Consider the following 26,466-nt stretch of genomic DNA (forward strand, 5'->3'; position numbering starts at 1 on the left):
AGAACTCGGTAGTGTATGTTGCAATCGAGGACAGACGATTTTTACGTGCTAGGCGCTTCAGCAACTTAGCGGTCCTGTTCTGTGAGCTTGTGTGGCCTACCACTATGACGGTGCCACGTTGAAAGTCACTGAGCTCTTCAGTAAGGCCATTCTACTGCTAATGTTTGTCTACGGATATTGCATGGCTGTGTGCTCGATTTTATATACAGATCAGCAACGGGTGTGGCTGAAAAAGCCGAATCCACTAATTTGAAGGGGTGTCCACATACTTTTGTATATAGAGTGTAGCTATTATACAGATACAGTTGAAGTCGGAAGTTTACACAAGTTTCACAATTCATGACATTTAATCCTAGTAAAAATTCCCCGCCTTAGGTCAGTTAAGATCACCACTTAAGTTTTAAGAATGTGAAATGGCAGAATAATGGTAGAGATAATGATTTATTTCAGCTTTTATTTCTTTCATCACATTCCAAGTGGGTCAGAAGTTGACATACACTCAATAAGTATTAGGTAGCATTGCCTTTAAACTGTTTAACTTGGGTCAAATGTTTCAGGTAGCCTTCCACAAGCATCCCACAGTAAGTTGGGTGAATTTTGGCCCATTCCTCCTGACAGAGCTGGTGTAACTGAGTCAGGTTTGTAGGCCTACTTGCTCACACACGCTTTTTCAGTTCTTCCCACAAATTTTCTACAGGACTGAGGTCAGGGCTTTGTGATGGCCACTCCAATACCTTGACTTTGTTGTCCTTAAGCCATTTTGCCACAACTTTGGAAGTATGCTTGGGGTCATTGTCCATTTGGAAGACCCATTTGCGACCAAGCTTTAACTTCCTGACTGATGTCCTGAGATGTTCCTTCAATATATCCCCATAATTTCCCTCCTCATGATGCCATCTTTTATGTGAAGTGCACCAGTCCCTCGTGCAGCAAATCACCCCACAACATGATGCTGCCTCCCCCGTGCTTCACGGTTGGGATGGTGTTCCTCGGCTTGCAAGCCTCCCGCTTTTTCCTCCAAACGATGGTCATTATGGCCAAACAGTTCTATTGTTGTTTCATCAGACCAGAGGACATTTCTCCAAAATGTACAATCTTTGTCCCCATGTGCAGTTGCAAACCGTAGTCTGGCTTTTTTATGACAGTTTTGGAGCAGTGGCTTCTTCCTTGCTGAGCACCCTTTCAGGTTATGTCGATATAGGACTTGTTTTACTGTAGATAAAGATATTTTTGTATCTGTTTCCTCCAGCATCTTCACAAGGTCCTTTGCTGTTGTTCTGGGATTGATTTGCACTTTTTGCACCAAAGTACATTCATCTCTAGGAGACAGAACGCGTCTCCTTCTTGAGCGGTATGAGAGCTGCGTGGTCCCATGGTGTTAATACTTGCGTACTATTGTTTGTACAGATGAACATAGTACCTTCAGGCGTTTGGAAATTGCTCCCAAGGATGAACCAGACTTGTGGAGGTCTACAATTTTTTTCCTGAGGTCTTGGCTGATTTCTTTTGATTTTCCCATGATGTCAAGCAAAGAGGCACTGAGTTTGAAGGTAGGCCTTGAAATACATCCACAGGTACACCTCCAATTGACTCAAATGATGTCAATTAGCCTATCAGAAGCTTCTAAAGCCATGACATAATTTTCTGGAATTTTCCAAGCTGTTTAAAGGCACAGTCAACTTAGTGTATGTAAACTTCTCACCCGCTGGAATTGTGATACAGTGAATTATAAGTGAAATAATCTGTCTGTGAACAACACACACACACACACACACACACACTCAGAGAGGCATTCTAATGAGGTGTCTGCCTCTTTTTTGTTTGCAGTAAGTGAGGAGAGGAGAATCTAGGTGACGTAAACATGTTTATCTCTAATCTGAAAGACCACACTGAGATCCTGCTTAATGAAGGAACAGTGGTTGGGGGCTCTGTATGTTGTAGATGTCTGTGAGAGATGCTAGAGGAGAAAAGGGTGTCATTGATCAAGCCACTGTGAGGCCAATTACAGAGATACACAGCACAGAGCAGAGTCACTCCACATCTATGAGAGTCTAACATAGAGCCTCTTCACACTTACTACACGTTTTGTAAAAATACAGTCGGCTACACATAATACTCAAATGTATACTTGGGTACTTGCTACGTCTCGACCACTACCTAGAGCGCGACATTCACTGACAGTTGCCCACCTTGAAGCAGGAGGCAATCAGCTGTAAGGGAAGGTACTATGGCCCTATGAAGAAGAGTCTGAGTAGCAGGATGGCAAAATAGTATTCTTCTTTTCAATTCACATTACCACCTGATGGTTACACAATTACATAATAATTGTGCCAGCCCTAGTTAAATAAAGTTTTTTTAAAAATATATACAGTATATAATACAATGGGTATCATAAGTATTGGATTTTGAAAAAACATTTTGTTGCTTTAAAAAGTCAGATTGAAATAGATTCAATTTAAAAAAAATCATTGATCTACACAAAATACTGCATAAGAATGACAAATTAATACAAATTAAATAACTGAAATATGGTCTTTACATAAGTATCCACCCCCTTTTGTTTAGGCAAGCCTAATTAGTTCAGGAGTAAAATTTGGATTAACAAATCACATAATATGTTGGACTCACTCTGTGAAATAAGAGGGGTTGACATGGTTTATTAATGACTACGCCTTCCTCTGTCCCCATTCATACAACATCTGTAAGGTCCCTCAGTTAAGTATTCAAGCACAGATTCAACAATAAAGACGAGGGAACTATTCGAAAGCCTCATAAAGAAGGGCAGTGATTGTTAGATGGATAACAATAACAAATCAGACATTGAATATCTCTCTAAGCATCATCAAGTTACAGTTTTTTACGATTGCTGACACACTACAATTTAACTTTTCCCACAATTAGCAAAACCTTACACTCAAGGAGCAAAACACAAGGCTAGATTTGCACAACTGTAATCAAATTGTCAGCTTCACACTATTTGCAAAACATTACACACAGTGATTTGCAAAACACTAAACACACTTGTATACATCAGACACAGAAGTATATCATGATGTCACTTCCTTGCAATTCCAAAGCACTGACTGTCAAATTACCACACCTATGAGCCAATCTGTTAAACACAGCCATCAGGTGCACAAACACATGATTGCTAAATTGTAGACACACCAATCAGGTTTAAGCACTATAAAAATGCAGCAGGTAGGTTCACCTGCCTTCAACCAAAATGGAAGGAGTCAGAAGAGTGAGGGTGAGAGGAGGAGTACACAGAGGAGGAGAAGGAGGTAGAGGAAGAGGCAGAGGCAGAGGCCGAGCCAGAGGTCGAGGAAGACCTGAAGCAGGAGGAGAACGTGCACAAAGAAGAAGAGGACCAAACTTATCAAATGATATTCGTGCAACACTAGTGGACCATGTTGTGAACCACGGATTGACGCTGAGGGAGGCTGGACTGAGAGTTCAGACAAATCTTAGCAGATATACAGTGGCATCTGTCATAAGGACTTTGACAGGAAAACAGGTAAAAGAAGATCTGTGTAACGGCAGTCTAGCTCTTCCTCCTCCTCAGACGAGGAGAGGCGAGAACGATCGGAGGACCAATGTACAGCGTGGTAAGTTTCCATGATTTAATGACAAGAAAACTAGACAAAATACAAAACAACAAACGAACTAACCGTCACAGTCCCGTGTGGCACAAACACTGACACAGGAAACAACCACCCACAAATCCCCAACACAAAACAAGCCACCATTATATGATTCTCAATCAGGGACAACGATTGACAGCTGCCTCTGATTGAGAACCATATTAGGCTGAACACAAACAGACAAACTAGACACACAACATAGAATGCCCACCCAGCTCACGTCCTGACCAACACTAAAACAAGCAAAACACATACGAACTATGGTCAGGACGTGACAATCTGTCTACAGTTACAGTAATCAGCCGCTTATTGTATGCACCATATCAGCACTTGTGATACCCCTTCCTGTGACATTGTACAGTAAGTTACATGTATTATCCTCTACATAGGATTGAGGGTCGGGAACGACAAGGAGGAAGGAGGCTCATATTCACGCAAGAACAGGAGAGAGAGATAATTAACATGGTTTTGGCCAATAATGCTATCAGGCTCAGAGAACTACCAGCCAACATTATCGGTGACCAGGCCATTTTCAATAATGTCCATCAGGTCTGTCAACACTGGCACGCATCCTGAAAAGACATCAGGTTCAAATGAAACAACTTTATCGAGTGCCTTTTGTGCGGAATTCAGAGAGTCAAACGGCTGCAGCATGAGTATGTGGAGGTTTGTATTGTTCACTTTAGCACTGTGATGTTGCATACTGCACACATGACTTATTTACATTGACTGTATACTAGACCTATCCTGAACTACACAATCTTGTCTTTCAGTTTTGCAGATGGATGCTGAGGAAATCCTGCATGAATTCATATATATTGATGAGGCAGGGTTCAACCTCACAAAAGCAAGAAGGCGAGGCAGAAATATCATTGGCCACAGGGCTATAATCAATGTCCCAGGGCAACGTGGGGATAACATCACCCTTTGCGCTGCCATTTCACAGTATGGGGTTGTCCTCCGTCATGCCAAAATGGGCCCTTACAACACACCTCACATTCTCGCATTTTTGGACCGATTGCACCACATCGTCACAGCAGGTAATGAAATGCACCAGATGCAATACACGGTCATCTGGGACAATGTGTCATTCCACCGCTCTGCTTTGGTCCAGAACTGGTTTCAACACCATCCACAGTTGACAGTACTATACCTTCCACCATACTCTCCGTTTCTAAACCCTATCGAAGAGTTTTTCTCTGCATGGCGGTGGAAGGTTTACGATCTCCAGCCCCAGGCTCAGGTACCCCTCATTCAGGCCATGGAGGATGCCTGTGGCCAAGTCGACGCCGCAGACGGTTCTTCCCGCGTTGTCTTGCTAATGACGATATTGCTTGTGATGTTGATGAAATTCTCTGGCCAGATCCAGCTAGGCGAAGAGATAATGTATAGTATGTTTACTGTAGTATTTTCTGTACAATATTGTCAGTTTTTTTCAGATAATGTTTTATGTTTGTTGTTGTTATTTACTGTAATTGTAACCTGTACTGGATACAGTATTTTACGTTTGTCTGTTTGCTGAGCTAACAGTGTTATGCACACTACTGTAGTAGCATGAAAACTGGGACATGTTTTGTTGTGATTCTCCATGTTGACTGATTTGGGTATATGGAGAGAAATAAATTATATGTTCCTCAGTCTGCAGCATTGGTCTTGTGTAGTGTTTGTATAGTTGCACTTTCTCTGTGTACTTCATTTACACTACTCTAATCACTGACAATTAGACTTGCTAAAAGTGTTTTAGGTTAGCAACAGCAGTGTGTAACTGGTTCAAAAAGATTGAAGTCATATGAAATGTGTGTGTTTCGTATGGTAACAAAATATTCTTTTTATGAAGTCGTGTATAGTTTTGACAAAAGTGTTCCATTTGGCAAATGATCTGAAGTGTTGTGCTACTTTGGTGTAGGGTTGTGCTAATTGTGTGTAGTGTTTTGACAAACCGGGCCCTGTTTTCAAAATTGTGCTTAAACAATTGAAAAAAACTAATTATGCTGTGGATGATGTATTAAACCACCCAGACACATCAAAGATGTATTTAGTCGTTCTTCTGAACTGAGCTGCAGGACAAGAAGGAAACTGCTCAGGGATGTCAGGTGTGTGTGTGTCAGAGTTGGGCTCAATTCGAATTGAATGCAATCAATTCAGGAAGTGATATGATTTTTACTTTGTAATTTTATAAACTTTTTAGAATTTTTATAAATGGCTTCTACTTTTCAGTTTATGCAGTCAGTTTATGGAGAACGTTTGAATTGTAATTTCATTTTTTTAACTTCCTGAATTCACTGCGTTCAATTTGAATTGACCCCAACCTTGGTGGGTGTTGTGAGGATATGCAGATATGTAAGCTGTATTCTAACTCCGATAACGGCACTGTGTGTTTGCATTGCCCGTGGGCGTGTGTGTGTTTTTCTGGGCCCTTGTATGTGTGAGGGTTTTCCATGTGGAATCCTGGGGCTTTATGAGACTGCATTCTGCCAAGCAATCTCTTGATCTCACTGTTAACACACCGCCTCCCAAAACTCGCCGCTGTCCTAGATACAACGCGCACACACACAAACCAAACCCACACCTAAGCCGAATGCACACACACACACACACAGATTCTCATATGCTCTAGACAGCTCTTCATCCTATTGCCTGCTTCCAACCCCTGCTCTATCCGAGTAAGTTATATGGGAGTTAAATTTAGACAGAAATACTTAATAGCCTGTTTTCCGCTTAATCACGCTTTGCATCCTGAAAAACTTGAATTATTTTAATAGGGATTCTTCTGCTTTTCTGCACAAAAGAGCCTGTCTCATCTATCTCTCATTCTCTCACCCCCTCTTGATCATTGTCTCTGTCTCTCTTCCTCTGTCATTCTCTTACTCCCTCTTGATCATTCTCCACCCCTTCTCTCTCTATCTCTCGCTCTCCTTTCCACTATTCCTCCAATCCAACATCCTTAAACATCTCTCAACTTGGGCCAGTAGACCAGGCTATGTATGCATAGAAAGCGAGAGATCAGAGATTCATCATCACAGATTAATGTGGACGTCCATTCGCTTCATTAGTAATGATTACACATTGACGATGATCTCACAATCTATCAGATCTCATTCTACTCACTGGATCCAGTCAAATGTCAATTCTCATTGAGTCTTTTATAGCTTGTGGCATTATTCCTTCCAGAACGTTCCCATTGTAGGACACAGAAGGACACAAAATCACATAATGTACAGTAACACACATATTCACGCACACACGCACACACACATACTCCGCCTGACTGCTTGACTGCCAGTGTGTGAGAGTTTTCCGGTGTGTCACCTGTAGCCATGCTGACGGGGGAATTGAAAGTGCTAATTGTTCAGGTCTTGTTTCCATTGACCTGTGTGGACATGGAGCATTACGTAAAAGGAGATTTGTGTTACTCTGGACCTGATTCAGAATTTGGGTTTATTTTCAGTGTTATAGTCTGGGTTTTTGTCTATATTTTTGCTATATTTGCTACATGAAACTGTCACTCAACGAACTAACAGTTGAAAAAAATGTCTAAGTGTCATATGCATTCCTGTTGACTTGTAAGCATCAGCAATAAATTAATTCCACAGATCGCAGGGCTCCCGAGTGGCGCAGCGGTCTAAGGCACTGCATCTCAGTGCTAGAGGCATCACTACAGACCCTGGTTTGATTCCAGGCTGTATCACAACCGGCTGTGATTGGGAGTCCCATAAGAAGTACACAATTGGCCCAGTGTCGTCTGGGTTAGGGTTTGGCTGGGGTAGGCCATCATTGTAAATAAGAATTTGTTCTTAACTGACTTGCCTAGTTAAATAAAGGTAATAAAAACAACAGATGGACAGGAGGCTATCTGCCGTAAAGCTCTACTTCTTGCCTTGCTTAGGGCAAGGGCAGGTACTATGGCTCTATGAAGAAGAGTCTGAGGAGCAGGATGGAGAAAGAGTATTCTTCTTTTCAATTCACATTACAACCTGACAGTTGCACAATTATACACACAAAACTGACACACACAACTGACATCCCTGAGCAGTTTCCTTCTTGTCCTGCAGCTCAGTTCAGAAGAACGACTAAATACATCTTTGATGTGTCTGGGTGGTTTAATACATCATCCACAGCATAATTATGAATATTGATGATGCTTAAAGAGATATTCAATGTCTGATTTGTTATTGTTATCCATCTAACAATCACTGCCCTTCTCTATGAGGCTCGTCTTTATTGTTGAATCTGTGCTTGAATACTTAACTGAGGGACCTTACAGATGTTGTATGAATGGGGACAGAGGAAGGCGTAGTCATTAATAAACCATGTCAACCCCTCTTATTTCACAGAGTGAGTCCAACATATTATGTGATTTGTTAATCCAAATTTTACTCCTGAACTAATTAGGCTTGCCTAAACAAAGGGGGTGAATACTTATCTAAAGACCATATTTTAGTTATTTAATTTGTATTAATTTGTCATTCTTATGCAGTACTTTGTGTAGCTCAATGAAAAAAATTACAATTGAATCTATTTCATTCCGACTTTGTAAAGCAACAAAATGTAAAAAAATCCAAGGCAGGTGAATACTTATAATACCCACTGTATTGTGTATAAGTATTGTATAATTGTGAAACCGTCAATTATGGACAATAACAGTGAACTTAAAATAATAATTGTCATAATAATCTTATTACATTCATTTTAGGATAAGGGGGGATTCAAATAGCTTCATTTCCAAATGTTCCGAGCAGTTGAGATAGGGGTGTGTTGTACTCATTAGGTATGTTGAGGCTCATTTTTAAAGATGCATTACAAGCTCCAAACATTTTTCAAAAAAATGACAGTGATGACAATAACCATGGTAACTTGCATGACAATGAATCATTACCAAAAATTCCATAATCGTCACAGCCCTGCTCCGCAAGGCTATCCCTACCTGTCTGAATTTTCAATCCCCCTTAATTTATTTTATTTAATCTCTACTAAAGTCTTCCCTATATCCTGCCCATGTATACTAATTCCAAAGCTTCAATTTGACTCCACTACAGAATTTCTCATTGGGCCAATAGTTTCACCAACCTGGCAACCAAAAGTTGAATCACAACTTCTAAAGCGGGACCTGTCCTACCTGGCTCAGTGCAGTTTTTGGACGGGGGGTCCAACAGAAGGTCTGTCTCGTTGTCCCAGGACTCCTGTAGTAGCCTCCGACTCTCCCATCTGGCACCCTCCTCAGTAGTAAGGCTGGAGATGTCATAACCTGGGATGGAAAGATAGAGCATTGTTAAGAGTTCAAATTACACTGTACGTTTTGCATACCATAAAAGAGTGGGCCACCAACAAAAATGTAAAAAATGGAGCTAATGCTTTCCATGATAAACACCTGGATATATCTGTTGTGTGAGGCTAGATTGGAGCTAGCAAGGCTAGCAAGTTCATGGAATGTGTCACATAGGACACATAGCTCAGAGCTCACACAGAGCTCAGCCCAATTCTAATTATCAGATACCAGAACTCAGAAATTCAAATTCCAACCAATACTAGCTTGGTATGTCAGAATAAGATGAGACACTGTAGTTATGAAATCATTAGGAGCGTTCCTACGACAACACAGTCAGCAGTGGAATGCTCCAGAGACCCTGGGGTGATCATTCCGGCGACTCATTCATCTGGGTCACCATGTCCTCAAGCCACCGCCAGCAATTCAACGCAGCTCCCAAGATGCAACAGGGCACGACATTACGATTTGGCAATGCCTGCTAATAATAGCCCTTACTATATTGATCAAAACTGGGAATAAAAACAATCCCAGCTTTGCTCGCCTGTCTACTGTAAATGTTGAGGAGCAGGCGGATAGGATGAAGACACATGGACACTGAGCAGGGAACCTAGGAAGGGTCCATGTTGTGTGACTGTAATCATAGATTATGAAAACAGATCCTAGAAATAAATATAATGGAATATGTCTGTCCTTGTGTGTTTGTAAGACTGCAGAGCATTTCCTCTTTGTAGGACAATATTCTATTTTATGATCTGAAGTGTTTATTTCAACCTTGGTTATATCAGAAAGGCCCTCTCTCTCTCTCTCTCTCTCTCTCTCTCTCTCTCTCTCTCTCTCTCTCTCTCTCTCTCTCTCTCTCTCTCTCTCTCTCTCTCTCTCTCTCTCTCTCACCCCTCTCCTTCACTTCCCATACCAAAACACTGTAGAGGCTCTCTCTGTTTGAAGACACATGTCCCATTAGGCTGGACGACTGAGCACTGAACAGTCAGAGCAGACTTGACATGTTATGGGACTGAGAGGTGTTCTCCATGACTGGACACAGCCATGGGTAACAGGAACATGACAATCAAACACAGCTGACATCATAGACTTCAGATAGGTTCCTGCTGCTTTTTGGATGGACGCACGCCGATCACACACACGAACACATGCAAGCATGCACGCACACACACATACAGTGCATTCGGAAAGTATTCAGACCACTTGACTTTTTCCACATTTTGTTACGTTACAGCCTTATTCTAAAATGTATTAAAACGTTTTTTCCCTCATCAATCTACACACAATGCCCCATAATGACGAAGCAAAAATTGTTTTTTAGACAATTTTGCAAATGTATTCAAACTAAATAACTGAAATATCACATTTACAAAAGTATTCAGACCCTTTGTTGAAGCACTTTGCCAGCAATTACAGCCTCGAGTCTTCTTGGGTATGACGCTACAAGCTTGGCAAACCTGTATTTGGGGAGTTTCTCCCATTCTTCTCTGCAGATCCTCTCAAGCTCTGTCAGATTGGTTGGGGAGCGTCGTTGCACAGCTATTTTCTGGTCTCGCCAGAGATGTTTGATTGGTTTCAAGTCCAGACTCTGGCTGGGGCACTCAAGGACATTCAGAGACTTGTCCCGAAGCCACTCCTGTGTGTTTAGGGTCGTTGTCCTGTTGGAAGGTGAACCTTCACCCCAATCTGAGATCCTGAGCACTCTGGAGCAGGTTTATATCAAGAATCTTTCTGTACTTTCTCTGTTCCTCTTTCCCTCGATCCTGACTAGTCTTCCAGTCCCTGCCGCTGAAAAACATCCCCACAGCATGATGCTGCTACCGCCATGTAGGGATGGTGCCAGGTTTCCTCCAGATGTGACAATTGGAATTCAGTCCAAAGAGTTCAATCTTGTTTCATCAGACCAGAGAATCTTGTTTCTCATGGTCTGAGAGTTCTTTAGGTGCCTTTTGGCAATCTCCAAGTGGGCTTTCATGTGCCTTTTACTGAGGAGTGGCTTCCATCTGGGCACTACCATAAAGGCCTGATTGGTGGAGTGCTGCAGAGATGGTTGTCCTTCTGGAAGGTTTGCCAATCTACACAGAGGAACTCTGGAGCTCTATCAGAGTGACCATCGGGTTCTTGGTCACCTCCCTGACCAAGGCCCTTCTCCCCCGATTGCTCAGTTTGGCCGGGCACCCAGCTCTAGGAGGAGTCTTGGTGGTTCCAAACTTCTTCCATTTAAGAATGATGGAGGCCACTGTGATCTTGGGGACCTTCAATTTTGCAGAAATGTTTTGGTACCCTTCCCCAGATCTGTGCCTCAACACAATCCTGTCTCAGCACTCTACGGACAATTCCTTCAACCTCATGGCTTGGATTTTGCTCTGACATGCACTGTCAACTGTGGGACCTTAAATAGACAGGTGTGTGCCTTTCCAAATCATGTACAATCAATTGAATTTACCACAGGTGGACTCCAATCAAGATGTAGAAACATCTCAAGTATGATAAATGGAGTCTCATAGCAAAGGGTCTGAAAACTTAAGTAGATAAGGTATTTCTGCTTTTTATTTTTATAAATGTGTAAAAATGTATAAAAACCTGTCTTCACTATGACATTGTCTGTAGATTTGTAGTAGATGCCTGTTCAATGAACCAGAATGCACCCAGGAGCTGGAGTTACTATGGAAATGTGTACTGGGCTGTACCTGTGACCATACATATTACAGCCACACCAGCAGTCATGAGTCATGACTGCAGTAAAATTCCACATGACCATTTAGGTAATCTCCTTTTATGAATTATTTTATTATAATTATATAATATTATTATTATTATAATTATTATTTTATTTATATCTGGACACATGTTAGTAGTATCCAACTTGCTAACGATCATCAGGTCCTAATGGCTTGGTACTCAGGACTCTATTGTCCCTCTAACCACTCTGACATCAAGGCAAATGCAATCGAAATTCACATCAAACACTTACCATCAAAACAGTAGGCCTATCATACTTTTAAAACACCTCACTATGATGATAATTTGAATAAAGAAGTTGAACAGAAGGTTGAAACTGAGTGTAAAACATGGTTGTTGTGGATGTTGTTTCAAAGCCTGACAACGAAATGGACAGCGCTTTCCAAGGTGATGATTAATTCAAAAACCCCATACGCATATTAAATCTTATGCATATGTATAGGCTTATGAGCACAAGCCCGAACACACAAAAAAACAGAATAAAAATGTTGATTGTGCCTAGGGTTGCACATTTTAGGGAATATTCAGCGATGGAAACTTTCCGTGCGAATTAAAGGGAATATATGGGAATTAACGTAAATATATGCAAATTATTATTAATACCATTTAAATGTAGATGTTTTTTGCATTGGATATATTTACCATATCATATGGTGACAGAAACATAACCCTTTTACCTTATCATAAGTAGACATAATTGCAAATGATTAAATCCTTCCAATATAATTTATTTTATTTTATTATTTTGTTACAAATTGAACTTTAATTAAATGAGTTGACTCTTCACATGGGATGATTTCACTGAACAACAAAAGAAAGGGAATATTGAATGATCCCCAATGATCCATCGATCGCATCTCCCCAAAAAGTTTTCAACATACATCTTTAAAATGATAGTCTAGAAACTAAAGCTTTGGTTGTCTTCCTCTCAGGCTTCCATGTCCTCCCTGGATCTCCTCAATGTTCACCTTTTGTACATCAGACTCTGAGGCCTCATCTTTACTGTCACTTTCCAACCTTGTTGAGGATAGCTCGTTGTCAGGCTCAAAAAGCCTCAAATTTGCCCGGATGGCCACCAATTTTTAAACCCTTGTATTGGTCAGCCTGTTGCGTGCTTTGGTGTGTGTACCCAAAGAAAGACCAGTTGCGCTCTGAGGCGGCTGATGTTGGTGGGATTTGGAGGATGATGGAGGCAACAGGGGAAAGAGCCTCTAATCCACCTTCACATTATTTCTGCAAAATAATCCACAAAATCCCTTCCACCAGGTGGCTGATGAGATATGTTAGCACGACGGCCATATTGCATCTCCATTCCAAAGCCATTGTTTGGATGTGTACCTCGCGAGACTGCCAATAGCATTGCCCTCATCCAGGCCAAGGTGGCGAGACACGGTAGTGATGAAACCATAGGCCTTGTTGATCTCTGCACCAGACAGGATGCCCTTGCCAGCATACTTGGGGTCCAACATGTACGCGGCGGCATGTTTGGGCTTCAGGCAGAAGTCTTCAAACTTTTTGATGTATTTCAGAACTACAGTTTCCTCTGCTTGGAGCAACAGTGAAGTGGGCAGGGCAGTACGGATATCTTCTCTTACATCTGCAAGCAGAGTATGAACATCAGACTGGATGGCATTGTCTCCCTCAACCCGTGCAATGGGTTGGATAGGACTCCAATTTAGACCAAGCAGCCTTCATGGTCAAAGCATTGTCTGTCACCAGTGCAAATACCTTGTGTGATCCAAGGTCATTGATGACTGCCTTCAGCTCATCTGCAATGTAGAGACCGGTGTGTCTGTTACCCCTCTTGTTATAGGTTTCAGGGGTTTCAGGCTGCTTACCACTCTCTCCCAAAATACATCATCTAGGAGGATCCTCTTGATGGGGCTGTCCATATCGGCAGACTGAGATATGGCCATTCTTGGAGAGACTCCTTCCCATCTAGGAGACTGTCAAACATGATGACAACACCACCCCAATGGGTGTTGCTGGGCAGCTTCAATGTGGTGCTCTTATTCTTCTCACTTTGCTTGGTGAGGTAGATTGCTGTTGTAACTTGATGACCCTTCAAATACCTAACCATTTCCTTGGCTCTCTTGTAGAGTTGATTCATTGTTTTCAGTGCCATGATGTCCTTGAGGAGCAGATTCAATGCAAGAGCAGCACAGCCAATGGGTGTGATGTGAGGATAGGACTCCAATTTAGACCAAGCAGCCTTCATGGTCAAAGCATTGTCTGTCACCAGTGCAAATACCTTGTGTGATCCAAGGTCATTGATGACTGCCTTCAGCTCATCTGCAATGTAGAGACCGGTGTGTCTGTTACCCCTCTTGTCTGTGCTTTTGTAGAATACTGGTTGAGGGGTGGATATGATGTAGTTAATTATTCCTTGCCCACGAACATTCGAACACCCATCAGAGATGATTGCAATACAGTCTGCTTTCTCTATGATTTGCTTGACCTTCACTTGAACTCTGTTGAACTCTGTATCTGGCAAATGAGTAGATAAAGCATGTCTGGTTGGTGGGGTGTATGCTGGGCGAAGAACATTTATAAATCTCTTCCAATACACATTTCCTGTCTATTGGACATTCATCAGCATATTCTCTAACTACGTTCCTCCACTGAGTCCAAAAAACTTCTGATTCCAGGAGGACCATGAGCTGTTGCTATCGATAAGGTGTCTGATTCATTTTTTTTCACCTCGAAAAGAAGTAGAGGGACTTTTGTCAGAGGTTGCTTGTTGTGAGCACCGAGGGAACTTTATGCACTTCTGCATCTTTGTTGCATTCTTCCCATATGATTTGGCACAGTATTTGCAAATGTACACAGCTTTTCCGTCTACGTTAGCTGCAGTGAAATGTCTCCACACATCAGATAGTGCCCGTGGCATTTTCCTGTAAAGATTATAAAAAAATGAGAAAAAAAAACAATACAATTCCATGTACAGATAAATAGTTAAGCAGTTAAAATTAACAACTCCTTTGTAAGATACATGTTTTAAAATGAAACATGTATGGAAACAGGTGAATTAACACTACTCAGTTAGCAGGCTCAAGCAAGCTAAAATCCACATGGTAGCAAAAACTAACTAGCAGAAATTGTTAACAAGTTAGAAATGATTTAAACAGACTTTGCTGTAGGCTGCTATTTACTAATTAGCAAAACATCATGTATGTTATATAAAATATATTCACCCCATGCAGTATTGTAATCACAACCAGAAAGCATGTAGTCCTTGGCTCAGACAGTGTAGTAGTGTGGGCTCAATAGCATCTCATTAGTACATGCTGTACATGTGATGGAAGAATGCACTGTGCATGCAGAGGGTTGCAATTCCATTGAATTGGGGATAGTTTAATCAAAATATGCCAAAAGACCTAGAATTGCCTTATTCGTATCCCACAAAAAAAGGTTCACTGTCATAAGTTAACTTTTTTGAATGAATTTAAGCAAAATTCCCAATATTGCCGGGCTTAACTTGACATGAGAGATTTCCGGAAAAATTCCTGGAAAGTTTCCTGGAAAGTTTCCGACCCTTTGCAACCCTAATTGTGCCGTAATACAATACATAGGATAACAGCATATTACGCATGGCAGGAACACATAAAACACAACTGATTTAAGATGTCTTTGGTACATAATTGGTCTAGCCTATGCTCCTATTACAGGGTCTGAGTCACTGGCTTACTGGTGCTCTTTCATGCCGTCCCTAGGAGGGGTGCGTCACTTGAGTGGGTTGAGTCACTGACGTGATCTTCCTGTCTGGGTTGGCGCACCCCCCCCCCACCTTGGGTTGTGCCGTGGCGGAGATCTTTGTGGGCTATACTCGGCCTTGTCTCAGGATGGAAAGTTGGTGGTTGAAGATATCCCACTAGTGGTGTGGGGGCTGTGCCTTGGCAAAGTGGGTGGGGTTATATCCTTCCTGTTTGGCCCTGTCCGGGGGTATCATCAGATGGGGCCACAGTGTCTCCTGACCCCTCCTGTCTCAGCCTCCAGTATTTATGCTGCAGTAGTGTATGTGTCGGGGGGCTAGGGTCAGTTTGTTATATCTGGAGTACTTCTCCTGTCTTATCCGGTGTCCTGTGTGAATTTAAGTATGCTCTCTCTAAATCTCTCTTTCTCTCTTTCTTTCTCTCTCTTGTAGGACCTGAGCCCTAGGACCATGCCTCAGGACGACCTGACATGATGACTCCTTGCTGTCCCCAGTCCACCTGGCCGTGCTGCTGCTCCAGTTCCAACTGTTCTGCCTGCGGCTATGTAACCCTGACCTGTTCACCGGACGTGCTACCTGTCCCAGACCTGCTGTTTTCAACTCTCTAGAGACCGCAGGAGCGGTAGAGATACTCTTAATGATCGGCTATGAAAAGCCAACTGACATTTACTCCTGAGGTGCTGACTTGCTGCACCCTCGACAACTACTGTGATTATTATTATTTGACCATGCTGGTCATTTATGAACATTTGAACATCTTGGCCATGTTCTGTTATAATCTCCACCCGGCACAGCCAGAAGAGGACTGGCCACCCCTCATAGCCTGGTTCCTCTAGGTTTCTTCCTAGGTTTTGGCCTTTCTAGGGAGTTTTTCCTAGCCACCGTGCTTCTACACCTGCATTGCGTGCTGTTTGGGGTTTTAGGCTGGGTTTCTGTACAGCACTTTGAGATATCAGCTGATGTACGAAGGGCTATATAAATACATTTGATTTGATTTGATTAGTGTGGACTGTATTATTATGCTTACTGGATGGACTGGTTACCTTATGATACACTCCAAAATGTCTATCCATGAGTCTGGGAGAGAAGGTATAGCCCTAGGTGTTGTTGTTGGTTCATGATTATGAACCAACTGTCAATTACCGTGACACCGGCAATCTTTTGCATGACAATAACCGGCTGACAAAATTTCACAGGCCTAGATGTAACGTAATTGCCAATCCTGGGACTAGGGAGAGTAGTGATGACATCACACACACACACACACACACACACACACACACACACACACACACACACACACACACACACACACACACACACACACACACACACACACACATTTATAGGCCGCATCTTGGCAAAGAACAATAAAGCCTCACTCATCGTATCAGTTACATGGAAGGTTCTCTTTTAAACTAAACAGAGATATTTGCTATCATTAGACATGTGCTTGATAGTGACCTTTTAGTGTCTATGGACAACATCCACCTACACAGCATACAAAGGAGTTTACATAAGGCACATTCACACCTTAGCCCAGGGCTATGGGAGATTTTAGCCCGGGGCTAAGCGAGTGTTCACACCTGCACATTCTAAAGTGGGCTGGCACCAAACTTAGCCAAGGGCTAGCTGGCCCTGCTCCGGACTTTTAGGGTCTAGCCCCGGAAACAAGCTGCCAAAATAGCCTAGAATGCTCACTGTCCAATTACAAAAGCTGGATTTAGAACAGCATGAACACCACAGAGCGTGCTGCTTTCTCTCCAAATTGTAAAAGCAAGCAGAGCATAAACTGGCTACTCTTTAGTTGACTGATATAGAGGACAAGGTAACTGCTGTTTGACAGAAAAAAAGTATGTATTCCAAGTGCTGAGCTAGTAGTGTAACTGACATGTTAGCTAATGTTTCATCCCCTTTTGACTGGAGTGAATGAACTCCTAGCAGCTAGTTAGCTAGCTAGTAGCTACCACAGCCACTTCAGCTCTACCTAGCCTCTAGCTATCTGTCAGGTAGCAGTATCTAAGAGTTGAACTGTATATGGGAATGTTTTGTAGCCTTTGTTTTGTCCCGTTTCAACAGAAGTACATTTGATGATGTACCATTAGCTAGAGCTAGCCAAAAGACCGATATTCTGACGTTGTTTCAGCGTAATATGAGTTTTTATTGTTCAGTATAGCAATGTAACATTATTGATTTGTCAGTTTCCCTAGCTAAGTACTTACTTTTCACACTGACATGGTATAAACAGGTTACAGCCGTCACTGTCATGGTGCACAGTCAGTACACACCACTATACTCATCATGTCTTAGCAGGATCAGATAGTGACAGGTGTCCCTGCAGGGTCAGACAGCCAGAGAAAACCAGTCTACGGAGCTCAAGTGAATGTTGCAGTATATTATAACAATCAGTGAATGGATATAAAGTTCCATCTTGAGTTGATGGCTAGGATACAGTCTGGGATCTGGGAATAATGGTCATTTCAATTATTGAACCATTGATTCTATTCATGGATAATATAATGTATAAATGTACACCAAGGTCATTCTTTGTCATGCCTCATCTGAGCAGGATCAGATAGTGACAGGGGTCTCATCAGGGTCTGGCAGCCAGGGAAGACCAGTCTGTGACAGCGCAGAGTGGGATTTGTGCCAACATAACACTTCATTTTCTCTGTGCAGTAAACACTGGACAAGCAAGAAACTTCAAAGATTGAAACTATTTTAAGGCAGTCGGACAAACCTCTGAAGTTGATTTCCAAACTGATAGGCTTTTCCTGATGACACAAAACACGTCAAACAAAACTGTGAGGAAGACCTGGGAGACGCTATTGATGATGATAAATGGATACAGATATTTTAGAATGCCCAGTCATGTTCATATCATCTCAGCTTTAAAGTACTGCAGTTTAAGACCATCCATAGAACGTACTATATGCCAATGACACTGAATATCATGCAATATCATGCACTCAGAAATGTTATTCTTCTGCTGCATAAGTCATGGTCTTGTGAAGGCATGCAGAATTCTGGCAAAGGGTATGTTATTTTATGCCAGCATGTCTACAGATTCTCCCATTTTTGTTTGCTTGGAAATGTTGATACTGGAGACTGTTAACAGAAGAAACTGGGTAACCTAGCAGTTTTAGCGGCTAAGAAATCCATGCCATTAATTGGAAGGTTGGTTATCTTAAAATAATGGATGGAAGAAATGTCAAGTTATGTACAGTGCATTCGGAAAGTATTCAGACCCCTTGACTTTTTTACATTTTGTCAGGTTATTTTTTCCCCTCGTCAATCTGCACACAATACCTCATAATGATAAATCGAAAACAGGTTTTTAGACATTTTAGCAAATGTATAAAAAAACTGAAATACCTTATTTACCAAAGTATTGATACCCTTTGCTATGAGACTCAAAATTGAGCTCAAGTGCATCCTGTTTCCATTGATCATCCTTAAGATGTTTCTACATCTTGATTGGAGTCCACCTGTGGTAAATTCAATTGATTGTACATGATTTGGAAAGGCACACACCTGTCTATTTAAGGTCCCACAGTTGACAGTGCATGTCAGAGCAAAAACCAAGCCATGAGGTTGAAGGAATTATCCGTAGAGTGCCGAGACAGGATTGTGTCGAGGCACAGATCTGGGGAAGTGTACCGAAACATTTCTGCAGCATTGAAGGTCCCCAAGAACACAGTGGCCATCATTCTTAACTGGAAAAAGTTTGAAACAACAAGACTCTTCCTAGAGCTGTCCGCCCGGACAAACTGAGCAATCGGGGGAGAAGGGCCTTGGTCAGGGAGGTGAGTTCCTCCAGAGTTCCTTTGTGGAGATAGGAGAACTTTCCAGAAGGACAACCATCTCTGCAGCACTCCACTAACCAGGCCATTATGGTAGAGCGGCCAGACAGAAGGCACTCCTCAGTAAAAGGCACATGACAGCCCACTCTTAGACCATGAGAAACAAGATTCTCTGGTCTGATGAAACCAAGATTGAACTATTTGGCCTGAATGCCAAGCGACACATCTGGAGGAAACCTGGCACCATCCCTAAGGTGAAGCATGGTGGTAGCAACATCATGCTGTGTGGATGTTTTTCAATGGCAGGGACTGGGAGACTAGTCAGGATCGAGGGAAAGATGAATGGCGCCAAGTACAGAGAGAACCTTGATGTAAACCTGCTCCAGAGTGCTCAGGACCTCAGACTGGGGCGAAGGTTCACCTTCCAACAGGACAACGATCCTAAGCACACAGCCAATACAACGCAGGAGTGGCTTGGGGACAAGTCTCTGAATGTCCTTGAGTGGCCCAGCCGGAACCCGGACTTGAACACGATCAAACATCTCTGGAGAGACCTGGAAATAGGTGTGTACTGACGCTCTCTGTCCAACCTGACAGAGCATGAGAGGCTCTGCAGAGAAGAATGGGAGAAACTCCCCAAATACAGATGTGCCAAGCTTAAAGCATCATACGCAAGAAGTCTTGAGGCTGTAATTGCTGCCAAAGGTGATTCACTGAGTAAAGGGTTTGAATACTAATATTTTCGTTCTTAACTTTTCATAAATGTGCAAAAATGTCAAAAAACCTGCTTTGTTATTATGGGATATTGTGTGCAGATTGATGAGGAGAAAAAAACAATTTAATCAATTTTAGAATAAGGCTGTAATGTAAAGTTTTTGGGAAAAAGTCAAGGGGTCTGAATACTTTCCGAATGCACTGTATCACTAGATTTGTTTTATTACAATATTGCAATCTCCATAGACAAACATTGGCAGTAGAACAGACTTACTGAAGAGCTCAGTGACTTTCAACGTGGCACCGTCAGAGGATGCCACCTTTTCTACAAGTCAGTTCATCAGATTTTCTGCCCAGCTCGAGCTGCCCTGGTCAACTGTAAGTGATGTTATTGTGAAGTGGAAACGTCTAGCAGCAACAACGGATCAGCCACGAAGTGGTAGGCCACAACAGGTTAACAGAACGGGATTTCCGAGTGCTGTAGTGCGTAGCAGCCGCACACAAGCCTAAGATCACCATGAGCAATGCCAGGCGTTGGCTGGAGTGGTGTAAAGTTCACCGCCATTGGACTCTGGAGCAGTGGAAACGTGTTCTTAGTAGTGATGAATCACGCTTCACCATCTAGCAGTCCGAGGGACAAATCTGGGTTTGGGGTTCTTTTTCATGATTCGGTGCTAGGCCCCTTCGCTCCAGTGAAGGGAAACCTTGACGCTACAGCATACAAGGACATTCTAGATGATTCTGTGCTTCCAACTTTGTCGTAACAGTTTGGGGAAGGCACTTTCCTGTTTCAGCAAGACAATGCCCTCATGCACAACGCGAGGACCATACAGAAATGGTTTGTCGAGATTGGTGTGGACGAACTTGAAAGGGTCTGCACTGATCCCTGACCTCAACCCCATCAAACAAAACACTTGTGGGATGAATAGGAACGGCGACTGTAAGCCAGGCCTAAACGCCCAACATCAGTGCCGACCTCACTAATACTCTTGTGGCTGAATGGAAGCAAGTCCCCGCAGCGATGTTCCAGCATGTAGTGGAAAGCCTTCCCAGAAGAGTGGAGGCTGTTAAATCAGCAAAGGGGGGACCAACTCAATATTAATGCCCATGATTTAGGAATGAGATATTCGATGAGCAGGTGTCCACATACTTATGCATATGCATAAGCTCTAATATGCTTATAGTGTTTTGAATAAATTATCACCTTAGAAAGCTCTGTCCATTTCGGTGTGTTAGGCAGTGAAACAACATCCACAACAACTATGTTTTACACTGTTTCAACCTGCTGTTGAACTTTCTTCAAATTGGTCATCACAGTGAGGTGAGTTTTTAAAGTATGATATGCCGATTGTTTTGATGATAAGAGTTTGATGTGATTTTCGATTGCATTTGCATTGATGTCAGAGTGGTTAGAGGGACAATAGAGCACCGAATAGACAATAGAGCCCAGGCGAATAGGCCCTGATGGTAGTTAGTAAATTGGGTACTACCAAAGCATATCCAGAGTACATAAAAGGAGATTACCGTGACTCAACGGTCATGTGGAATTTTACTGCGGTCATGACTCAGGAATGCCGGTGTGGTGGTAATATGGTCACCGCAACAGCCCTAGTATGAGAAAGAACGTTGTGTGGAGTAAGTGGAGTTATAAACAGACTGTACTAAAAAAGTTAAATGCCTTACCTGTGATTAAATGTTTCCCCACACACATTTCCCACAACGAATAGCCTGACGCCACAGGGCTCTTCTCGCAGACTCTATTTCCCTATGTGGGAGTATTTTTGAAATGTATTTTATTTCACCCTTATTTAACCAGGTAGGCTCGTTGAGAACAAGTTCTCATTTGGAACTGCGACCTGGCCAAGATAAAGCAAAGCAGTTCGACACATACAACAACACAGAGTTACACATGGAATAAACAAACATACAATCAAAAATACAGTAGAAAAATGTATATACAGCAGGCCGTGGTGGCGAAGTAATTACAATATAGCAATTAAACACTGGAATGGTAGGATGTACAGAAGATGAATGTGCAAGTAGAGATACTGGGGTGCAAAGGAGCAAGATAAATAAATAAATACAGTATGAGGATGAGGTAGATTGGATGGGCTAATTACAGATGAGCTATGTACAGGTGCAGTGATCTCTGAGCTGCTCTGACAGCTGGTGCTTAAAGCTAGTGATGGAGGTATGTGTACGTGTTTGTATTGCGAAACATAGGTCGGGATTGTTAACCTGGCTACATGTACACTACCATTCACAAGTTTTGTGGTCCTTAAAATTAAAATAACATCCAATTGATAAGAAATACATTGTAGACATTGTTAATAATGTAAATGACTATTGTAGCTGGAAATGGCTTATATTTAATGGAATATCTACATAGGCGTACAGAGGCCCATTATCAGCAACCATCACTCCTGTGTTCCAATGGCACGTCATGTTAGCTAATCCAAGTTTATCATTTTAAAAGGATAATTGATCATTAGAAAACCCTTTTGAAATTATGTTAGCACAGCTGAAAACTGTTGTTCTGATTAAAGAAGCAATAAAACGGGCCTCCTTTAGACTAGTTGAGTATCTGGAGCATCAGCATTTAGGGGTTCGATTACAGGCTCAAAATGGTGAAAAACAAAGAACTTTCTTCTGAAACTCGTCAGTCTATTTCTTGTTCTGAGAAATTAAGGCTATTCCATGTGAGAAATTGCCAAGAAACCGAAGATCTCGCACAACGCTGTGTACTACTCGATTCACAGAACAGGGCAAACTGGCTCTAACCAGAATAGAAAGAGGAGTGGGAGGCCCCGGTGCACAATCCAGTTCTTTGTGTCATCCGTTTCGGGACAGTACCTGTGTGCTGCCATCCTGTTAGAAGGTAACAGATTATTTTATTACAGTGGTTAAGATGGATTTTCATGTGTTCCATGGTGTTTATCGCCCCCTAGTGGAGCTTTCTGGTACTTAGAAAGACTGTAAGGAAACAGGAAGAGACATGCAGAGAAGCAGCTAAAAACATCGCTACGGTGCAGGTCTTTCGGTGCAGTTATTTCTTGTAACGCTTCAGCCTCGGAAAATATTTGTTTGTAAGTTCGATTCAAGCATATTGCTAGTGATGATAATCTTGTTATTGATAGAATTGCTTACTTATCAATGTTAGTTGGTTGCATTTACTCACACAAATTGCCTTGCCTTTCATGTATGCTGTCAGCTGTATTACTTTGCTCGTGCGTCATGTAAACGAATTGTAAAACATACAATACTGTAGTTTTGTTACTGTTTCTAGTGTAATATGCTTTGTTATTGTACGGAGGTGGTTGCACATTATTAGAGTAATGAAAGGACTTAGCCAATTACCTTATGAGTAACAATTAGCTATGTGGTTTGGCATCATGCCAGATACATGGTACCTTTGCAGTTGCTTTGTATTTATGCAACTTCAACTTGAAATGTATGAGGTACAGCTACAGTATGTCGATGTGAATTGAATACTAAAGTATATTATTTTCTGTATTTTGCAGTTTCACAACATAAACATTTTCAATATATTAATTCAAGATAAGTCACACCTTGGGAGTTTTATTGAAGACTTCGTTTTTAGCTATCTGTCTAGTTTTGCATGGGAAAGCAATTCCAGGGCAGAATAACCTGCTTAATTGCGCACCCAACTCACTCAGGTTGTTTGCTATATCACATTTCATTGTCTGTAAGCTTGAGTTCATTTGCACACAAAAAATCACACAATGATGGAAATACCTGTGTGTTGTCTTTGTTAATGCAGACAGAGAAGAGCTCTAACTTCTTAATCATAGCCTCAATTTTGTCCCGCACATTGAATATAGTCCCTGTAATCCTAGATTCAGATCCTTCAGGCGAATAAAAACATCACCCAGATAGGCCAGTCGTGTGAGAAACTCGTCATCATGCAAGCGGTCAGACAAGTAAAAATTATGGTCAGTAAAGAAAGCTTTAAGCTCGTCTCTCAATTAAAAAAACGTGTCAATACTTTGCCCCTTGATAACCACCGCACTTCTGTATGTTGTAAAAGCGTTACATGGTCGGTGCCCATATCATTGCATAGTGCAGAAAATACACAAGAGTTCAGGGGCCTTGCTGTAACAAAGTTAACCATTTTCACAGTAGTGTCCAAAACGTCGATCAAGCTGTCAGGCATTCCCTTGGCAGCAAGAGCCTCTCGGTGGATGCTGCAGTGTACCCAAGTGGTGTCGGGAGCAACTGCTTGCATGAGCGTTACCACTCCACTATGTCTCCCTGTCATGGCTTTTGCGCCATCAGTACAGATACCAACATGAGCAGCAGCTACGTTTGGCTACATACTCTCTTGGCTACGTTTGGCTACGTTACTCTCTTGCGGAATTCCCGCAAGAGAGTAACGGTTAATGTGATTGAATGTTAATTATTTGACTAGGCTACCTGTATTTGACATTGTGTTGTTATTTCGCTAGATAGTTTAATTAACACTAGATAGTTTAATTTAATTTTTGGTAGTGAAACGAAGCTACTCAGGCGAGAAAAAAATTCACCCAAATGTATAGCCCCGTTGGAAAATATAAATGGACTGTTTGAAAATGTGAAAAAAAAGAATCACCTTTTTATTTGGCGTAACCCAGAAGGCATTGTGCGTATCCCTGGGGGTAGTTTGGAAATACCTGGTGTAGATGAAGGGGAGGAGACGGGTTAAAGAAGGATTTTTAACCTTTTCATACGTGAGTTCCAAATATCTCTAACGGTTGCCCCAGCGTGAGTTCTTTTATGCACGTGATGTCAGAATGCACGTACGGTTCCAAAATGTGATTATTACACAACAGGACAGTTAAAATGCGCTGCCTGCTAATTATCTATAGGCTATGTTTCAACTTGTCAATTTCAAATGATTTTCTAACAAGTTGTATTTTTTAACAGCAGTTTGAATTAAGGTGTGTTCCGCCTCCTCATTAATTCACATAGAAGTAGCCCATTTCAGCGTTGCGGACAATTTATGTTTGAGGCTTTATTGAGCCGGACAAACTTCTCTCTTTGAGAGTCGACTCACTTCACCAACGTTTGCGCAGATCAAGTCTACAGGCATTTGAGAGGTCTTGCACGAATTGGAACATTTTCTGACTGTGGACATGTGTGCATTCCTACTCAAAATAAGTTCCTTATTTTCTGTACATCGTTTTGTCATTTCTACTGTAGGCGCATACAGTACAGTATGTATGTATGAATGTATGTATGGAGCATAATGTATTTACAGTTTTATTCACTTGTTTTCAAGTATGGCTGACAAATAATGCATTCCATTACATAGATTGTAATGGACACCTGTGGTGTGTGTAAAATACTTTTATGGAGGTTGTACTGATTATAATGAGCTAATGCTAAGCTATGTGCCAGCTATGTGTGTGAAAAACAAACAAACATTGCATCCAAAAATAAACTGGTCACATTCTGCACATAACTTTATAAGGACTGTGTTTGTGCAACTTGTTTCCGTGAACAAAATAGTGTGGCCAGCTCAAATACTGATTGTTGCGTCAATCAAAACTGGACGTTATAAATAAGGGTTCTAGTCACACCAGTTTGAGCGTACGCTGCAGGGACCACTGTAGAATGATCACACCCGTTTGTTGGTATGTGTGAAAAGGTTAAGCCTTGAGACAATTGAGACATAGATTGCGTATGTGTGCCATTCAGAAGGTGAATGGGCAAGACAAAATATTTAAGTGCCTTTGAACGAGGTATGGGAGTGCACAGGTTTGTGGCAATCCCCAAGAGCAGCTCAGCGGGTCCGAGTCCTCCGACTCTGACTTCAGTTCATCAGACAGTGTGTCTCTGGGCCAGAGTGTCATGGCGTCTTTTTCCATCTCCAGTGAGGAGGAGCCCCAGAGCCCACCATACAGCCCCATGTCCTCACCCCAGCTAGGGGAGAGTGACAGTGGCCGCAACAGTCCAGATGAGAACCTCTCCTCCAGCCCCAGCTCCAGATCTCAGGCTGGGTCCTGTAAGATGCCCACCACTGCCCCCAGGGTGCCCCCGTGACCCAGAGCACAAGAGATCGTGACCAGGTGTACCACCACGACCCATGAGGCTTCCCTGGCCTCCAGTGGATGGCTGTTCTCCCTGCAGGACCCCGCCCCGACCCGCTAGAAAGGCTGGCAGTGATGGTAGGGGAACCATGGGGAGTGGGGTTTTTGGGGTTAGGGTTAAACTAGTCTCTCCCGGTCAACTTTACATGTCGCACAATACTTTGAGTATGGCTTGTGAGACTAGGGTTAAATTTGCATAAAAATGCATAGAAATGCCTATGCTGTATGTTACACTAACCATGATTCCATCCAACCATTTTTACGCAAGTAAAGTACCTCTCCATAATCAGAGTTAAAGATGGGATGGAAACACATTGTACTTCTGTTATTTATTCAGTAAATGAAAAGTTAAATGACAAAGTGCTTTTCATGTGCCTTATGACATTACGCACAGCTTTTAATTCGCAAGAAGCCAGTTCGATGGAAACACACAAAAGGTAAAAAGTTGCATATTTATTTTGTTCAAATACTACAATTACAATATTCGCTTGAAAAT

At 42.1% G+C, this 26,466-nt stretch overlaps 1 protein-coding gene across 1 annotated transcript in view; it reads right to left on the minus strand.

Moving 5' to 3' along the window:
• LOC139570860 (sodium/potassium/calcium exchanger 3-like) overlaps positions 1-26,466 on the minus strand; it is a 164,531-nt gene that overhangs the window by 96,618 nt on the left and 41,447 nt on the right. The window contains exon 2 of the mRNA XM_071393150.1: positions 8,761-8,889. Within this exon, the coding sequence (XP_071249251.1) occupies positions 8,761-8,889 (129 nt within the window). The remainder of the gene's footprint in view (positions 1-8,760; positions 8,890-26,466) is intronic.

Source organism: Salvelinus alpinus, chromosome 3, assembly GCF_045679555.1.
Source record: "Salvelinus alpinus chromosome 3, SLU_Salpinus.1, whole genome shotgun sequence".
Classification (NCBI taxonomy): domain Eukaryota; kingdom Metazoa; phylum Chordata; class Actinopteri; order Salmoniformes; family Salmonidae; genus Salvelinus; species Salvelinus alpinus.